Source organism: Chiloscyllium plagiosum, unplaced genomic scaffold (assembly GCF_037043375.1).
Source record: "Chiloscyllium plagiosum isolate Xiang-an unplaced genomic scaffold, Cpla_swu_hap1 HiC_scaffold_12, whole genome shotgun sequence".
NCBI lineage: Eukaryota > Metazoa > Chordata > Chondrichthyes > Orectolobiformes > Hemiscylliidae > Chiloscyllium > Chiloscyllium plagiosum.
Window position 1 is genome coordinate 75,451,397 of NW_028270150.1, and position 18,117 is coordinate 75,469,513.

Sequence of the window (18,117 nt, forward strand, 5' to 3'; positions counted from 1 at the left end):
TTGCACTTTATTAAATTGTTGCAAGACTAGATCTTTTTATTTATAATTTTGCTTTATCTACATTGTCAGTAGTGCACTAATTGTTATGAAGGCTTAATTTTTAGCATTCTGTGCTTTTATTCTTGGGGATGAGGCATTTCTATCGCTAAGTGGAATTCCTACATTTGGAATAATGGAATTCTGTACTTTTAATTTTCTTCCTGACCTCTCCTTCTCCTTGGCTGTTGCCACCTCTAATTTAGCCAAAGCTGGGGGAGAGAATCTTGGCCTGGGAATGATTTACTCGTAACAACATAGGAACAGATTTGGACTGGTTGCTTCACTTATCCTATCGGGAGACCACATCTGCTGCTTAAACAGGACAGGGGTGGTGGGGAAGGGATTGAAAAGCAGAACCAAAATCTCCAAATGGATGAGATAGAGAGTAAGAACCAATTCTCTTCAGAGCTCATCAGGCCTGGGTGGGTTGGGGGAGGCTGTGTCCAGTGGGATTGAGGAGAATGGAAGGGGTTTTCCCATGTATTTGCTGTCTTTGTCCTTCTATGTGGTCCAGGTCTGGTGTTTGAAACATTCTCCTAAGAGCCTTGATAATTCCTTAACCCAAAACTTCAATGGGCTGAACAGGGGTAAGTAGAATTTAATCATGAAAAATGAGGTAATGCAAGGCCAGGGAATATACTAGGACTTGATAGAAAGGTAGAACCCAGGAAGAGTGGACCTTTGTGCGCATGTCCATAGATCCTTGAAAACGATGTGGCATATAAAATGATTAAGAAAATATGTGGGATACTTGTCATTATTAATCACGGCATTGAATACAAGAGCAAGGAAGATGTAATGGATCTGTATTACACAAGTTAGGCCACAGCTGGAGTACTGTGTGCAGTTCTGGTTGTCATGCTATCGCAAGCATGTGATTGTACTAGAGAGCGATTCACCACGATGTTACCTGAGCTGAAGCAGTTCAGCTAAAAAGAGAGATTAGTTAGGTTGGGATTGTTTCCTTAGATCAGGGAATGCTGAGGGGGTTCTAATTGAGGTGTCCAAATTTCTGAGGGGCGTAGATAAGGAGGAACTTTTCCCCTTAGTAAAGGGATCAGTGACCAAGGGGTCTAGTTGTTTAGTGGGGATTTGAGGGAAAAAGAATCACCCAAAGTATTATGGGTATCTGGAACACGCTGTCTAAGAGGGTGGCAGAGGTCAGAATCCTCAAGACATTTCAGTATTTAGATGAGGAAATGAAGTATACAAGGCTATAGGACAATGCTGGAAAATGGGATTAGAACAAATCGATTTTTGATAACCTGCATGGACACAGTTGGCTGAATTGCCTCTTCCACGATAAAAACTCTATGACTTGTTACAGTGCATTTTGTAGGTGATACACACAGATGTTGCTGTGTGTCGACAGTAGAGGAAGTGAATGTTGAAGGCGTTAGATGGGATATCAATCAAGCAGGTTACATTTCCCTGGTAGTGTTGACCTCCTTGTGTTTGTTCAAGTTGCACTCACAAGGCATGTGGAAAGTATTCCTTGTGCTTCATACAGTGGGGCAAAGGGGAGTTTGGGAGGGGAGCTTCACAGTGCCTGGGGACAGTGAGTTTGGTAAGATGGTCTGCTAAGTGAGTGGGGACAAGTGGGATTTAAGGAGAGGGGTTGCTGAGTGAGTTTAAAGGGTGTTATGTAGAGTTGGGGAGAGGGGTTGATGACTATGTAGGGAGGGAGAGTGGCTTCACTGCATGAAATCACCAGGAAATATTAAAATAATGAAATTTTTACAAGTATTTTAAAAGCTTGGAACTTTAATATGAATTATTAGTATTGTGATATGCAAATTTAATAATTATAGACTAAATGTTACTCTATTGTTGCTGATTTTGATGAAATAGAAATTTCTTTGTGAGTTTCAATGTTACCCTTCGAATAGAAGTAGTTCCTGAAGGGAGAAAACAGGTGTGACTATACAACATTATTTATAACTTAAATTTCAAGGTGCATTCATTGACTCATTCCTTTGTGGATCTCTTAAAATGTGTCAAAATTCTGAAGTTTACACTTTAGAAGAGGCAACTTCAGAGGAGGCCAATATGCTGATCGTTCTTCCTGCTTAAAGTTTGCAATGTTGAGATCTTCATGGAAACTAAATCAAACAACATTTCCTGAATGACCTGCAATGAAGCAGTTACCAAACAAGCTTCACTTTTAGTGACCTACTTTAATAGATATCAGAGTCAGTATAAATGAAACATAAATTTACAAACAAACCACTGATAGTATGAGCTGTAAGTTGCACATGGAATAGCAAAACAGCAAGTTTGGATCTCATGGATGTGACAGACAGTCCACTTTATTTGTCTGAGTCCAATTTCCATCAAGCTTGGAGCATCCTTCTTCAGAATTCCAGTCCTCCTTCCTCCAAAGACTTAGCTGAATTTCCACTGGCAGCAGCTTCTACATAAATTGATTCTGCTCATGCAGTCTTCTACACAATGGCATATTTCTTACCAGAATATTCTGCCCAACATCAACTCTCAACTCCCATTAGTTGTTATAGCATTAACCTACCAGAGCTATTTTTACATGGTAAATGTGATTCTGGCATTCAGTCATTGGAGATAAAAGAACGAGCAGAAAATATCCCAGCGTAATCAGGAATCCAGCTCTGTGACTTGACTTGTTGACCACAGCTCTTCTCTTTTCTCTTGGTCTATCTGCCTGGTGGCTTCCATGTTTACAGCTGTCCTATTGATTTAGCTTCCAGGTCAAGGATTACCAGGTCACATAATCAATATTTCTTATTATCAAGATGTGATAATTGATTCTTGTAAACACTGAAAAGTATTTTTCAACAATTTTTTTAAAATCTATCACAGATTACCCAAAATGTTTAATTAATTACATATTTTCCATACTGCTACTAATTTCACCTAACCATGTCTAGCCATATTTTGCCAGCACCACAAATCTGGAATTTGATGTTTATACTACTAAGATCACTGTAGCTCATTGAATAAAGATAATGGGTTAGATTTTATAATAAATGGTGCTGGTAGTTTGTTACAGTTTGCTACAATCTCCATAAAGACCAATAACTTTTGAAAAGAAATGCAACTTTCCAATGAAAGACTAACAGATGTTCACAAGACAAGAATACACACTTTTAGAACGTTTACTGAAACAAAAGTAACATTGACTAAACAGTATTTCAATGTATGCTCTAAACTGAAATAAAAAAACACTTTTACATTGGCTCAAATTCCCTTTGCCATGATTACACTTTTCTCTCTCCCTGAAGTGAACTCTTCGTTCTTCCCAAATCAGTCCAAAATGATTATTTTATTTCCTTTCCCAGTCAAATACCTCTGAATCCAAAACTGACTTTCTAATTGTGGAACAATTTGGAAATTCTTCTTTCCAGTCAAGGCTACACCAGTCTTTCAGTTTCATTTAAACTCTCAAAAACTTAATCTCCTCAATCTGAGTATGCATTTCTACTTGTGTCATATGTGGTGAACAGTAGAAACTCACTATCTCTTATTGCACCCTCGTTCTCTCCTTCTCTATCTTTCTCAAATTCTTATAAATGTACTCTGTCTGAGAGGTTCAGTGATATTTAGAACAACCCTGTAACCCTATCCTATGATGACTTCAAATAGACATCACCCTTCTCAAAGACTATCACCATGGCATATGAATCACATGAGACTTGTATCAAATGTTACAATTCTCGTGGGGGATCTGAAAATCGGAAACTGTAACAAATCTATTAAATTACTCCCAAATGAAGAAATTCCTTCCAGGATTTTATCTTAACACAAATTGGAACCAATACATGAATTAACGGCAATTGAAACTTCAAGTAAAAAATAAATTTGATTTTTAACCAATGAGTAAAACATAGCCACAAGCATCTGGATCACTTTGTGAAAAAATGTTGTACTGTGTACCTACACAGTTCCATAATATGCTGTTCTTCATTCACATAAGATAGATCAGGAGTCCTATTTGATAACGGTTATCAGCTTTGAGTTTCATGGATATAATTGCTAACAATGAGTTACAGACCTGTCTCCGTCAGGTCATGATAGTCCTGATGACAATTTTCTGGATTCCATTTTCAATCGAAGAACCAACAACTCCGTAGTCAATGATTTAGACACTTCTGGGGACAAAATAAAAAGCTCTTTAAAGTGTCTTCGCTAATCACATTGTGTAGTTCATGATCTGAACATTGTCCAAAATCTATGTTGAATCTGGAAAGCTGGAAAGTACCTGATTGGAAGATGATTCCGCAAGCTTGCATTGAACTTCACAATAGCATTGCAGTATTCCATGGACAGAAATGTAAGCATTAGAGCAAGGTGGTGAATTAAAATGGCAAGCAACCAGAAGGTCTGGGGCATGCTTGAGGATTGGGAATATGTAAAACGTGCCTTTTCTTTCCTGTCTCCTCACTGTCAAAGATCCCAAACATTCCTTTCAGGTGAAGTTGCAATTTACTTTCTCACTTTCAATTTAATATACGATATTAGATGCTTACAATGCAATCTTTTCTGCATTAGAGGAATAAATGCAGACTGGATGACAACTTTATGGAACACCTCCATAGTATTTTGCTTTTATTCTATTCCAGAAAGTTTGTTCAGCAATAATTAGGACTTTTCAAGCTGTTAAAATGGTACAAGTACTGGATTGGACAAGCCCTAATGTTTTCTGGTGGGTTGTGTATAATTACCAGTTAAGTGAAGAAATCTGTTTGAATGATGACGTATGTGATAGCACTTTTTTTGGATGAGAAGTAGATAAGTCTGAAAGCAATTTCCTGATCATTGTCTTCATTACGAAATCAAAGTTAAAATTAACAAGCACAAATTTTACAAGATGCTGTTGATAGTCAATAATTGTGATTCATGACTTAATTTTACGACTATGCTAATATCAAAACTTGAAGTGTCACTCAACAGAATTTGGGAAAACCTCTGAGTTTCCCAACTTTATAGATTTACAGATTCTACAGCACAGAAAGAGAACAGTTGCCCCAGTGAGCTGTGACAGTCTCACAACCTACTTAGGCTGATTCAAATTAATATAATGTTTGAGTCTACTTTGCTTTTAGGACATAAAACAAAATAACTTACATTTGTATAGCATCTTTCTTATCCTCATGACTTTGCAAAGTGACTTCACAGCTAAGAAGTGACTTGAAAATTAAATCTTTTTTAAATGTAGAGAAATGCTGCTTATAGTTTGAGTTCTTCATGCATACAATCAGAAAATTAGATATTTGACCAATCAATTTTTAATTTATTATTGCGGTATAAATGAAGGTAATTGAAACCTGTTATTCATGTCAGCTTCCATCATATTAGCCTAATGACCAACTTGAAAATATTTTGAGTCTGATAAATGAATAAATCATCTTCAACTTACATTTAACTGTATCATTAAAATATTAGACAAATCTGTACATTAAATTTACAGTTTGAAACTTTGTTCACTAAAGTAAGATTTATGAGCACTTAATGAAGTTAGAGTTTGAATTGCAGCAAATTTAAGTTACTGGTTATTTGGTTCTGGTGATACTGTGTATTATATTGTAAATGGCCAGATTAAACAGCCTTTCACAGTTTTTCAGTTCTTTCTTTATAGCTCAAGATTTACTTCGTGAATGGCTGAATTCCAAGATAAGGCCAGAATTAGAATATGAAGAAACTGAAGAAATAGAAAGCTATGTCAATAATTCAGAAAAGCTCGGTCACGCACCAGAGATGATTTCCAGAATGCCTGAGAATTTTGAAGGTGAGGACAGCAGATTTGTTTTTGTATATTTTTGAACTTTACCTTTACAATCACACTCAAGATTTTAATAGAAATGTCAAGTCCTTCAAATGTATAGAATATGTCTTTCAAGAAATTGCTTATACTTGCGGACCTCTTTGTTAATTGACTTCAACTCAAATTCATCTCTCACTGGTCTGCTCATAAGACAGTTATAATATAACTCAGTACTAGAGAATCAGCAGTGTTACAAGAAAGGTAATGATATGGGGACAAAAGAAGAACACAATCTAAACTGTTTTACAAGTAAAAACCCTCTTCTGAAAGTACTGTCTCATGTTCGGATACAATTCTGAAACCTGACTAAAAAAACGAATACAAATACAAGAATAAAATTAAAGACATACATACCTGAAAAATACCTTCAAACTGCTGACCAGTCCAGATACTGTAATTGCAATCTTTCCCATGCAGGGCAGGTTTATAAGCTTTCAATTTGCAAATGATGGAGCCAAAGCAAACTCCCTTATAATTGGTTGGGAGCAAATATATTGCTATAAGATTAACTCTAATATCAAAATAAAAAAAATTTAAAAATGTTTTACCTCACACAGCAGTTTCAAACAAAATCTGAAGACATTTATATCTTTTTGCTACCTTTTGTTCTATTGTTAAAAAAAACTTAATGTAAAATTTATATTTATTTTAATTTTATCTGTCAATTATATATGTAACTTTTAAAATAATGTTAAAACGTCTGTGTTGCTTCCTTCTAGTTCCAACATTTTGGATGTTGTTGCATTGAGTGAAAATAGCTGTAGAGGCCTCTTTCAGATAATAACGAGTCAGTAGAGATAAAGTTTAATGTCAAAAGCAAAGATCTGGCCATCTATGATAGATGTGCAGCCCACAAATGAAAAAGGTGTCTCGTATTTTGCAATGCTGTTAGCATAATTTTGTTGCACGTGACTAATGTTTTAAAAATGAACATGCATCCTAAGTATTTAACAAAAAATGATGAGATCAAGGAGAATAAGCAATAATAAAAATTAGCTGCAAGTAGTTGAAATATATATCAAAAGAGCTATTTAGAAGAATGCAGGGGAAAATGATGACTTGTGAATAGACACAACATAATACAGTGAAGACAAGACAGTTTGACGATGTTAATTTTGAAAGCCACAAGAGACTACTTTATAGTCACTTACTTGGCCATTAACCATAATTAGGGGCAGTATTTCGAACATATTAGTCTGAGATTTGTCGCCGCTCGCATCCAAGAATTGCTCATTTTATATGATAAACATATCTTTGTAGAATTGTATAGTTATTTGGAACAGGAAAAAGAGGATACTACAGCACAGACCTTCTTACAGCAGCTCCTAGAGACAAAAGTAGTTGAGTCTGGCATCCTTAAGGATCTTGGAGAAGATGAGGAAAGGCATCAGACAAAATGCAAAGACCCACGGTTGAAGATGGAGGCAAGGCACCAACAGGTGTGTACCAGTGGTTAGGAACAGTACTGTAGCTATAATCAGCATTTTACTCACATTTTGACATGGAAAATTAAAAACCACAGCCAAAATGTAGGTATAGCTCTAAAATAAATCACCTTATTTGCTGCGTATGTTTGGAATTTGTTTGAGTGTGCTTTTAATGAAATGGTTGCTTTTAAGTATTATTTGCATTAACTTCTGATTTTAGAAGAGAAAAAATACCTGTGCGACATAACGTGTGTCTTTTGTTATCATCCTTAAAGTGATGTAGATTCACAGGAACTAATTGTACCACTCCATAATTAAAAGGTGAAGGAGAGTCGCCTGAAAAGACAGGCTAAGTTGGAACAACAGAAGCAGGAAAAAGCCATGAAGAAATTTGCTCAGTCTAAAGCTCAGCAGCTGCTTCAGGAGGAAGACAGGAGAAAAGCTTTACAAGCCAAGAAAGAGGAAGAACATATTAGAAAAGAAATGGTGCAGTTACGGAAAGAAATGATGGAAAGGAGATGTATAATAGGAGAGGCAAAACGACTGTAAGTTGTTGATGAGCCAAAGTAACTACTTCAAACGCATGTAGTGCTTCTGTGTTATTCAACAAAAGAAATAACTATTTTTAAAAAATAATCATTCTTGTTTAAACATCATTCTTGTTTACTGACAAATTAAGTTGCTCATGTCAGGAGTAGGTACAAAAGATGATTTAAGAATAAGTAGATAATTTACTTCTTCCACCTCTTGCCCTTGTCTTTCCACGTTCTTTTATTTTTAAGGGATAAACCCATTTCAACATTTTCATGAAAACATAATTTCCTCAGGTAATCCAAAAGTCCCACATCATGGATACCTACCTTACAATCAGCTCTAACCCTACTTTTATGCCATTGTTTTTCGCCAAGGTTTAGACATAGAGGTTTTGTTGGGGTTTTCCAGCACCTGGAAAGTAATTGCTAGCCTTTGAAGGATTCAACCTATGCATCAATTTGGCATTAAAAATATCAAAGAATCTCTTCAAAGTTATCCATAAAATTCAGTCAGGTACTTGTTTTACAGTGAACAAGTGCATCTGGAAAAACAAAAGAAAAAACTCTTAGTTCATGAAAAGGTCAAGCAAGCACTAATGGAGTTACAGGAGCAGCAGGACCAGGAACGTCTCAAGATCAAGCATCTTCAGGTGATGCAGCAAGTTGAAGCCAGGATTAAAGCTTACCAGCTCCAGGTAAGAAAAAAACTAAAATCTAGAAAAATAACAGTATGGTCCTGATGGTGAAGGACCAGATTATCATTCCTAGCAACCCTACAATATTTTTAGATAAGTAAAGTCTATGTAATCACCCAGTGTCTTTACTGTATATACTTCCATAACAGCTCATCACCAAAGTTAAGACCACCCAGTATATAGCACTGAAGGCTATTTCTGAGAGGGTACAATTTAAAGAATCTTTCATAATTATTAAACTCAGTTTGGTGAGAATTCAACAATCTTGACACAACAGACTTAGTGATAAACCAAAATACCTCATAGAGTATTCAGTTACTGTATGAGGTATTCTACCTGTTATCTTGCTTTCTTATTCTCACTGTTAAAGGATGGTAACGTAATTCTCAATATATTCTTCAAATTTAATCCTGCCCTATTTCATTAGTAAATCTTGCCAAAGTAGCAAGAGAATTCTTACTGTACTTGGGTGTGTGAGGTCAGATTTGTCTGAAGACCCCTTCAGGGACCAATTGCTGTCAGCTTTTGCTATTCAGGGAGGCTTATAAAAAAATAATAATGAGTGAAATTGCAGGGACTCATGCTCAGTGTGAAAATTTCATCCTGACAGACAGTCACGTTTGAACCCAAACAAATGACCCGGATAGAAAATTTGATCACAAGATACTGAAGCATCTTGTCAACCCTATTGCTGTCCAGATCATATATGGTCATACATGCACCTAAATAATATGACCAATTATCAATGCCAAACTGCCATCCAACTAAGATGGACCAACTTAGAATAACAAAGGAATAAATCTCCTTGGCTCAGTTGCAATCCAGGAAGTGTGCTTGGCAGTTGAGTTTTAGGGATGCCTAAGAAATAGACTTGGGAGCAGGCCATTTGGCTTTCAAATCTGTTCCACTTCAGTAAGATCATGACTGATATGATTGTGGCCATAACTACACTTTCCTGCCTGCCTCCATAATGCTGACTCACCTTTTGATCAAATGTCAGTGCAATTCAACCTTGAATTTATTCAATGGTCTTGCTTCCACTGGTCTCTGGAGAAGAAAATCCCAAAGACAACACATACCACCTGGAAGTTAATTCAGTAACATCGGGGATAAATCTGGTAGTAAACAAACATGAAATAATAGCTATTTTAAGAGTCAAAATTGACAGGGGGAAGTTGACGTGATTTTGGAATGATGAGAATCAGAGAGAGAGAAATCGGCTAGGAGAGATTTACCAGATTGTTGCCAGGTATGGAAGGTTTGAGTTGTAAAGAAAGGCTGGGACTTCTTTTACTGGAATGGAGGAGGTTGAGAGGCGACCTGATAGAAGTTCATAAAATCATGAGGGATACAGATGGAGTTAATGGTAGTTGTCTTTTCCCTAGGATTGGGGATTTCAAGACTAGGGGGCACATTTTTAAGGTGAGGGCAGAGAGATTTAAAAAAGACATGAGGGGCACATTGTTTATACAGCAGGTGGTTAGTGTGTGTAGAATGAACTTCTTGAGGAAGGGTGGACGCAGCTACAGTTACAACATTTAAAAGACATTTGGATAAGTACATGAACAGGAAAGGTTTGGCTGGATATGGGCCAGGAGCAGACAGGGAGGACTAATTTAGTTTTGGATTGTGGCCGGCATGGACTGGTTGGACCGAAGGATCTGCTTCCGTGCTGTATGACTCTATGGCCCCTAATAGTTAGCAGGAAATTGAGAAACACATTTCTAAGGAAATTTCATTTATCTGTAAGAATAATAGGGTGGTTATGGTAGGGGATTTTAACTTTTCAAATATAGACTGAGACTGCTGTGTTAAGGGTTTAGAATGGAGAGGAATTTGTAAATTGTGTACAAGAAAATTTTTTGATTCAGTATTTGGATGTACCTACTAGAGAAGGTGCAGAACTTGACCTACTCTTGGGAAATAAGGCAAGGCAGGCGACTGAGGTGTCAGTGGGGGGAGCACTTTGGGGCCAGCGTTCGTAATTCTATTAGATTTAAAATAGTGATGGAAAAGAATAGACTGTATTTAATAGTTGAAGTTCTAAATTGGAGGAAGGCTAATTTTGACGGTATGAGGCAAGAACTTTCAAAAGCTGATTGGGGGTAGATGTTCGCAGGTAAAGGGACCGCCGGAAAATGGGAAGCCTTCAGAAATGAGATAATGGGAGTCCAGAGACAGTATATTCCTGTTAGGGTGAAAGGAAAAGCTGGTAGGTGTAGGGAATGATGGATGACTAGAGAAATTCAGGTTTTGGTTAAGAAAAAGAAGGAAGCATATGTCAGGTATAGACAGCAGAGATTGACTGAATCCTTAGAAGAGGTATAAAGGCATTAGGAGTATCCTTAAGAGGGAAATGAGGAGGGCAGAAAGGGGACATGAGATAGCTTTGCAAGTAGGGTTAAGGAGAATCCAAAGAGATTTTATAAATACATTAAGGACAAAAGGATAACTAGAGAGAGAATAGGGCCCCTTAAAGATCAGCAAGGCAGCCTATATGTGGAGCTGCAGGAGATGGGGGAGACACTAAACAAGTATTTTGTATCAGTGTTTTCTGTGGAGAAGGACATGGAAGATATAGAATGTGGGGAAATTGATGTTGACACCTTGAAAAGTATTCATGTTACTGAGGATTGGTGCTGGATGTCTTGAAACGCATAAAAGTGGATAAATCCCCAGGACCTGATCAGGTATACCCGAGAACTCTGGGAATCTAGGGAAGCGATTGCTGGGCCTCTTGCTGAGATATTTGTATCATTGATAGTCACAGGTGAGATGCTGGAAGACTGGAGGTTGGATAATGTGGTGGTACTATTTAAGAAAGGTGGTAAGGACAAGCCAGAGAACTATAGACTGGTGAGCCTGACATTGGTGGTGGTGAAGTAGTTGGAGGGAATCCTGAGGGACAGGATGTACATGTATTTGAAAAGGCAAGGACTGATTAGGGATAGTCAACGTGGATTTGTGCATGGGAAATCAAGTCTCACGACTTGAGTGAGGTTTTTGAAGAAGTAACAAAGAGAATTGATGAGGGCAGAGTGGTAGATGTGATCTATATGGACTTCGGTAAGGCGTTCGACAAGGTTCCTCGTGGGAGACTGATTAAAGTTAGATCTCACGGAATACAAGGAGAACTCACCATTTGGATACAGAATTGGCTCAAAGGTAGAAGACAGAGGGTGGTGGTGGAGGGTTGCTTTTCAAACTGCAGGCCTGTGACAGGTGGACTACCACAAGGATCGGTGCTGGGTCCACTGCTTTTTGTCATATATAAAAATGATTTGGATGTGAACATAGGAGGTATAGTTAGTAAGTTTGCAGATGACACCAAAATTGGAGGTGGAGTGGATAGTGAAGAAGGTTACCTTAGATTACAACAGGATCTTGATCAGATGGGCCGATGGGCTGAGAAGTGGCAGATGGAGTTTAATTCAGATAAATGTGAGGTGCTGCATTTTGGACATGCAAATCAGAGCAGGAATTATACACTTAATGGTAAGGTTCTGGGTAGTGTTGCTGAACAAAGAGACCTTGGAGTACAGATTCATAGTTCCTTGGGAGAAAGTACAGTTGCAGGTAGATAGGATAGTGAATGAAGGCATGTGGTATACTTGCCTTTATTGGTCAGGGCATTGAGTATAGGAGTTGGGAGGTCATTTTGCCATTGTACAGGACATTGGTTAGGCTACTTTTGGAATATTGCGTGCAATTCTGGTCTCCTTCCTATCGGAAGGATGTTGTGAAACCTGAAAGGGTTCAGAAAAGATTTAGAAAGATGTTGCCAGGGTTGAAGGATTTGAGCTATGGGGAGAGGCTGAATAGGCTGGGGCTGTTTTCCCTGGATCGTCAGAGGCTGAGGAGTGACCTTATGGAGGTTTATAAAATCATGAGCGGCATGGATAGGATAAATAGACAAGGTGTTTTCCCTGGGGTGGGGGAGTCTAGAAGAGGGCATAGGTTTAGGGTGAGAGGGGAAAGATATAAAAGGGATCTAAGGAGCAACTTTTTCACACAGAGGGTGGTGCACGTATGGAATGAGCTGCCAGAGGAAGTTGTGGAGGCTGGTACAATTACAGCATTTAAAAGGCATCTGGATGGGTATATGAATGGGAAAGGTTGAGAGGGATATGGGCCAAGTGGTGGCAAATGGAACTAGATTAGGTTAACAAAGCCAAAAATCACATAATACCAGGTTAAAGTCCAACAGGTTTAATTGGAAGCACTAGCTTTCGGAGCGCTGCTCGTACATCAGGTGGTTGATGAAGGAGCAGTTCTCCGAAAGCTAGTGCTTCTAATTAAACCTGTTGAACTATAACCTGGTGTTGTGTGATTTTTGGCTTTGTACTCCCCAGTCCAGCACCAGCATCTCCAAATTATGACAATAGATTAGGTTAGGATGTCTGGTTGGCATGGACGGGTTGGACCAAAGGGTCTGTTTCCGATCTGTACTTCTCTATGACTCCATGACTAACAAACCTCAGAAGAAACTTTTCCTCATTTCCCCATTAAATTTGGAGATCGCTTATTTTTATATTCTGTTTACTAATTCTTGATTCCCCCTTGAGGGGAAACAATCTTTCAATATTTACCTTGTAAAGCTCCCTCTTGATCATATATATTTACTCTCAATCCACATCTCAATCTTCTAAACTCCATTGATATATTCCTATGCTGATGAAACAAATACCTCATCTTTGAAATCACCTCACTGAAACTCCTCTGAACTACTTCCAATGCAAATATGTTCCCCATTCAATACGTTGACCAGTATTGTGCCCCATACTGTGCTGTTGTAGCAATACTTCCCTATTTTCCTTTACTCAATCCCAACATTCTTTTTGCCTCCCTAATACTTGCCGTACATGTTTAACCACTTTCATTTTTAAATTTATGTAGCACTGGTATCAAATATCTTTTGGAAATCCAAAGACATTGCATCCCATTTATTTCTGAGCTGTGATTTTCCTTTGATAAAACATGTGAGCCTTGCTGCCTCACAGTGCCAGCAATCCGGGTTAAATTCCAGCCTTGAGCGACTGTTTGTGAAGTTTGCACATTCTCCTCGTGTCTGAATGGGTTTCCTCCGGGTACTCCGCTTTCCTCCTACAGTCCATAGATGTGCAGGTTCGGTTGATTGCCTATGCTAAATTGCCGATAGTGTCCAGGGATCTGCAGGCTACTGTATATTGCTTAGCCAGGCTAAATCTAGGGCTACAGGGATAATGTAGGGATCTGGGTCTGGATGGGATGCTCTTCAGAGGGTTGTGGTGGACTTGATGGGCCGAATAACCTATTTCTACACTAGGGATTCTATGAAAACCATATTGAATCTTCCTGATTATATTATGATTTTTTAAAATAACCCACCACTTACTTCCTTAATAATTGATATTCGTGAGGACAGATGTTCAGCTAACGAGCTATCATTTTCTGTTTCCATTATCTGTCCTTTTTTCGAATAAATTTGCAGTTTTCTATTGTACTGAGGTCTTTCCCGAATAGTGGGAATTTTTCAAAATTCCCACTATGAATCTTTGCGGCCATTAATTCTAAGAATGCAGGCCATCAGGTCCAGGGGGCTATTCAGCCTCCAGCCTCTTTAGTTTCCTTTATACTTAAATCACAATGACTATTTGATTTCCTTCCTTCTTTTTGCCTCTTGAATTTCCACTATACTTAGAATACTTATGTTGCATCTACCGTGAAGACAAATATGAACTACTAGTTACCCATTATTAATACCCCAATCCCTCTGAGGCCAATGCTTATTTTAGCTATTCTTTTTCTTTTTATATACCTGAAGAAATTCTGAATGTCTTCTATATTTCTTACTAGTGTTCTCTTGTATTCTAATTTATCCCTCTCTTTTTAGTCATGCTTTCATAGTTTCTGAAAATTTCTCAATCTTCTGGCCTCCTCACGAATGTAGGACATTTCATCAGTAAGTTCACAGCTGACACAAAAATTGCTGGTGTGGTAAATAGCAAAGAGAAAAGCTTAGTCTACAGGATGACATAGATGGGCTGATCAGATAGGCAGAACAGTGGCAAATGGAGTTTCATCCTTAAAAGGTGTGAGGTGATTCATTTTAGAAGAACTAATATGGCAAGGGAATGCATGATGAATATAGGACATAGTGAAGTACTGAGGATCAGAGGGACCTTCCTTTGTAATCCCATTGAAGAGACAAAAAACTGCAGATGCTGGAATCCAAAGTAGACAAGCAGATGCCTGGAAGAACACAGGAAGCCAGGCAGCATCAGGAGGTGGAGAAGTCAACATTTCAGGTATAACCATTCTTTAGGCACAGAGGTGGGGGTAGGGGGAGATATTCCCCCTACCCCCACCACCATTCCTTGTTCCTTGAAGGCAGCAGGCAGACTAATAGGGTTGTTAAGAAGGCATATGCGAATTGTGCCTTCATAAGTCAAGGCACTGAATACAAGAGCAGGGAGGTTATGATGTATGAAAAGTGTTAGTTGGGCCACATCTGAAGTATTATGTGCAGATATGGTTGCCACATAGGGCGAGGTAGCACTGAAGATGGTGCAGAGGCGATTTACTAGGATGTTGCCCTTGCTGAGGCATTTCAGCTTGAAGAGAAACTGGATAGGTTTGGGCTGGTTCCTCAAAGCAGAGACAGTTGTGGGAGACTTGATTTGAAGTCTAAAGTAATTGAAGGACATAGTTAAGGTAGCTTCTCCTTAGTATATGGGTCAATAACTAGGGGGCATACATTGATAAGGTGAAGTTTGGAGGGGATTCAAGGATTATCTTTTACCCAGAGGGTCTCTGATCTTTAAATGTTCTGTTTTTTTTATTATATTGTGGTAATCGTTACCACCCTGCATTTCTGCTTTGTCTTTTTTCATTAACTTTCCAATCTTTCACTTACGAGAACTCCCACTCTCTTCTATCTTACCCAAATTTCTTTCATAGCTCAAAACACTATCTACAGCACAGGTTCTATTGATCTGCCAAGACTCTGATCCTTCAGGTGTAGACCTTCTCAATGGTTCCCTCTTACACCAGTACAGGTAGCAGTACCTGATGAAGCAAAACCCATTTCTCTCTCAGCTATTATCATATTTACTCTCTCAACTTGCTCATGGTTCAATTAGTCATTTAGAGATTATTATCTTAGAGGTTCTGCTTTTTTTAGATTAGATTCTCTACAGTGTGGAAATAGGCCCTTCAGCCCAACAAGTCCACACTGGCCCTCCGAAGAGTAACCCACCCAGACCTACTTCCCTCTGCCTAATGCACCTAACACTACGGGCAATTTAGCACGGCCAGTTCACCTGACCTGCACATCTTTGGACTGTGGGAGGAAACCAGAGCACCCGGAGGAAACCCACACAGACACTGGAGAATGTGCGAATTCCACACAGACAGTAGACCAAGGCTGGAATCGAACCCGGGTCTCTGGGACTGTGAGGCTGCAGTGCTAACCACTGAGCAATCATGCCGCCCCGAGCTTTTATAACTTTTTAGATTAGATTACTTACAGTGTGGAAACAGGCCCTTCGGCCCTACAAGTCCACACCAACCCGCCGAAGCGTATACCACCCAGACCCATACCTCTACACCTACCCCCTCACCTAACACTAAGGGAAATTTAGCATGGCCAATTCACCTGGCCTGCACATCTTTGGACTGTGGGAGGAAACCGGAGCACCCGGAGGAAACCCACGCAGACACGGGGAGAATGTGCAAACTCCACACAGAGAGTCACCTGAGGCGGGAATTGAACCCGGGTCTCTGGCGCTGTGAGGCAGCAGTGCTAACCACTGTGCCACTGTGCCACCGTGCCGCCCATCGTGCTTGTTGCTTATATGTCCTTCGCAGAACCTCTTTTTTTTTTCTCTTCTAATTCTGCCTATGTCATCTATCCACATTGATCATGACAACCGGATTCTTTACCTTTCGTTCCAAGTTCCTCTCCAGTCCTGCAGAGATTTCCTCAGCTCTAAGCAGGTGGGCACACAACCTTTCAGGACTTGTGTTCTTGTCTGCAGATAAAATATCTATCTTTCTAGATATATTGTCCCTTCCATCTATTACGTTTTTTTTGACTGCCTTGAATGTTCACTTGCAGTATGGTGCTGTGGTCAGTTTGCTCACCTCTCAAGCTACAAGAACGTTATATTTGTTGGACAAGTACAAGAGAGGCTCCTTCATAGCTATCTTCTGAATCACTGTACATACCACACTTGCAGTAACACTCTACTATCCCTGACTATGTACCAAATCTGGTATCTAACCTAAGGGCTATGTCTGCCTGTTGTAGCACAATGACCTGGTAACTTTCCCTCTCACTGATCACAGTGTCAGAAGCTGAATCAGTGGATCATCAATTCTGAGCTTGAATTCCTTGAGCTCAGGAAATTTACTATAGATGTGCTTTCTGTGGACCACACAGATGTCTACCAATTCCCAAATGCTACAGGTGCAACACATCACATCAATATGGAATCAATCTTCAATCTTACCTATTAATTTGAAGAAAACACTATGCTATTTTTAAACCTAAATGAAGTATCAGTGCACTCATATTTATTCGTTTAAATCTAGTGTTTGCAGAAGCATTTTTCAGTTTGGTATAAACTGGTGCTGGAACGAAGGATTAAAATGGGTAAAGCCAGGGCCTTGTTTGATTGGAAGAGTCAGCTCCGAGCTTTCCAGGCATGGAGAACATTAGTGTGGGGAAAGAAACTGGAACAAGAGGTGCAGCGTACTGAAATGGAGCTACGAGAGGAAAAAAGGTAGGTATTATTTGGAATCTATACTTGAAGGAATGATATCTGTAGTCTCAGAGGTTCCTTTCAGATTACACAGAAGAAATATGAGAGATGAAAAATCTCAAGTTGACTTTGAGCAGTGTCTTGTGAAAATAGTGTAAACTCAATGATGCAACAAGAGTGTTATTGCTAGTATTTAACAGGAAAGCAAATCATTTTTTCTTCAAGAGCTAAACACATTAGAATAGAGGTCCCACTTTCAATTCAATTGGTCATTTTGATGTAAATTGCACTACATTTGAAGATGTTTTCCTTAAGTTTCTGCTCAAATTTAATTGCATGTCACCATATGTAAAATTTGCTGTAAACCTAGGTTCTGCTTTAGAATATAACTTTAAAAAAATGCTTTTAAAATATTCCTTGGTGTATTTAGGAGTGGTAATTTGGTGAAGTTTGAATAATACAGCTAAAGATGAGTTTGTCACAAAAACACGCATTTTTAATCATCAGTCTCCAGCCTGTGAGTAACCAGAATCTTGAATTACTTAAAAAAAATCCTGCACACAGGTATTTGTTATTTATATTGTATTGAGTAGTTCTTAGTAAACTACATTCCAAATTTCTTAAAATGAATGTATTAGTGTCCTAGAATCCAAAAGAACAAGTTTAATATTAAGAGCTTCCTTGAAAGGCACAAAAATAAGTATTATTGATGAAAACTGGACGAGTGATTAAATTGATCTGAGAGCATGGTCAGTTTTGTGGGCCATGGAAGCTAACCACAATGAATATTATTAGTACTTAAAATTCTTAAACTTTTTGTGCTAGTTTGGTGAATATCTATGAATGGCACTGAGAAAACCGATACCTGAGTAGATACTTGAA

General features: G+C 38.6%; 1 protein-coding gene across 3 annotated transcripts in view; it reads left to right on the plus strand.

Annotated features, from left to right (window-relative positions):
• Nucleotides 1-18,117, plus strand: part of ccdc191 (coiled-coil domain containing 191) — a 44,870-nt gene that overhangs the window by 3,065 nt on the left and 23,688 nt on the right. For all 3 annotated transcript variants that reach the window (XM_043700629.2, XM_043700632.2, XM_043700631.2), the window contains exons 4-8: nt 5,651-5,800; nt 7,097-7,275; nt 7,585-7,808; nt 8,326-8,491; nt 17,066-17,256. In XM_043700629.2, the coding sequence (XP_043556564.2) occupies nt 5,651-5,800; nt 7,097-7,275; nt 7,585-7,808; nt 8,326-8,491; nt 17,066-17,256 (910 nt within the window). The remainder of the gene's footprint in view (nt 1-5,650; nt 5,801-7,096; nt 7,276-7,584; nt 7,809-8,325; nt 8,492-17,065; nt 17,257-18,117) is intronic.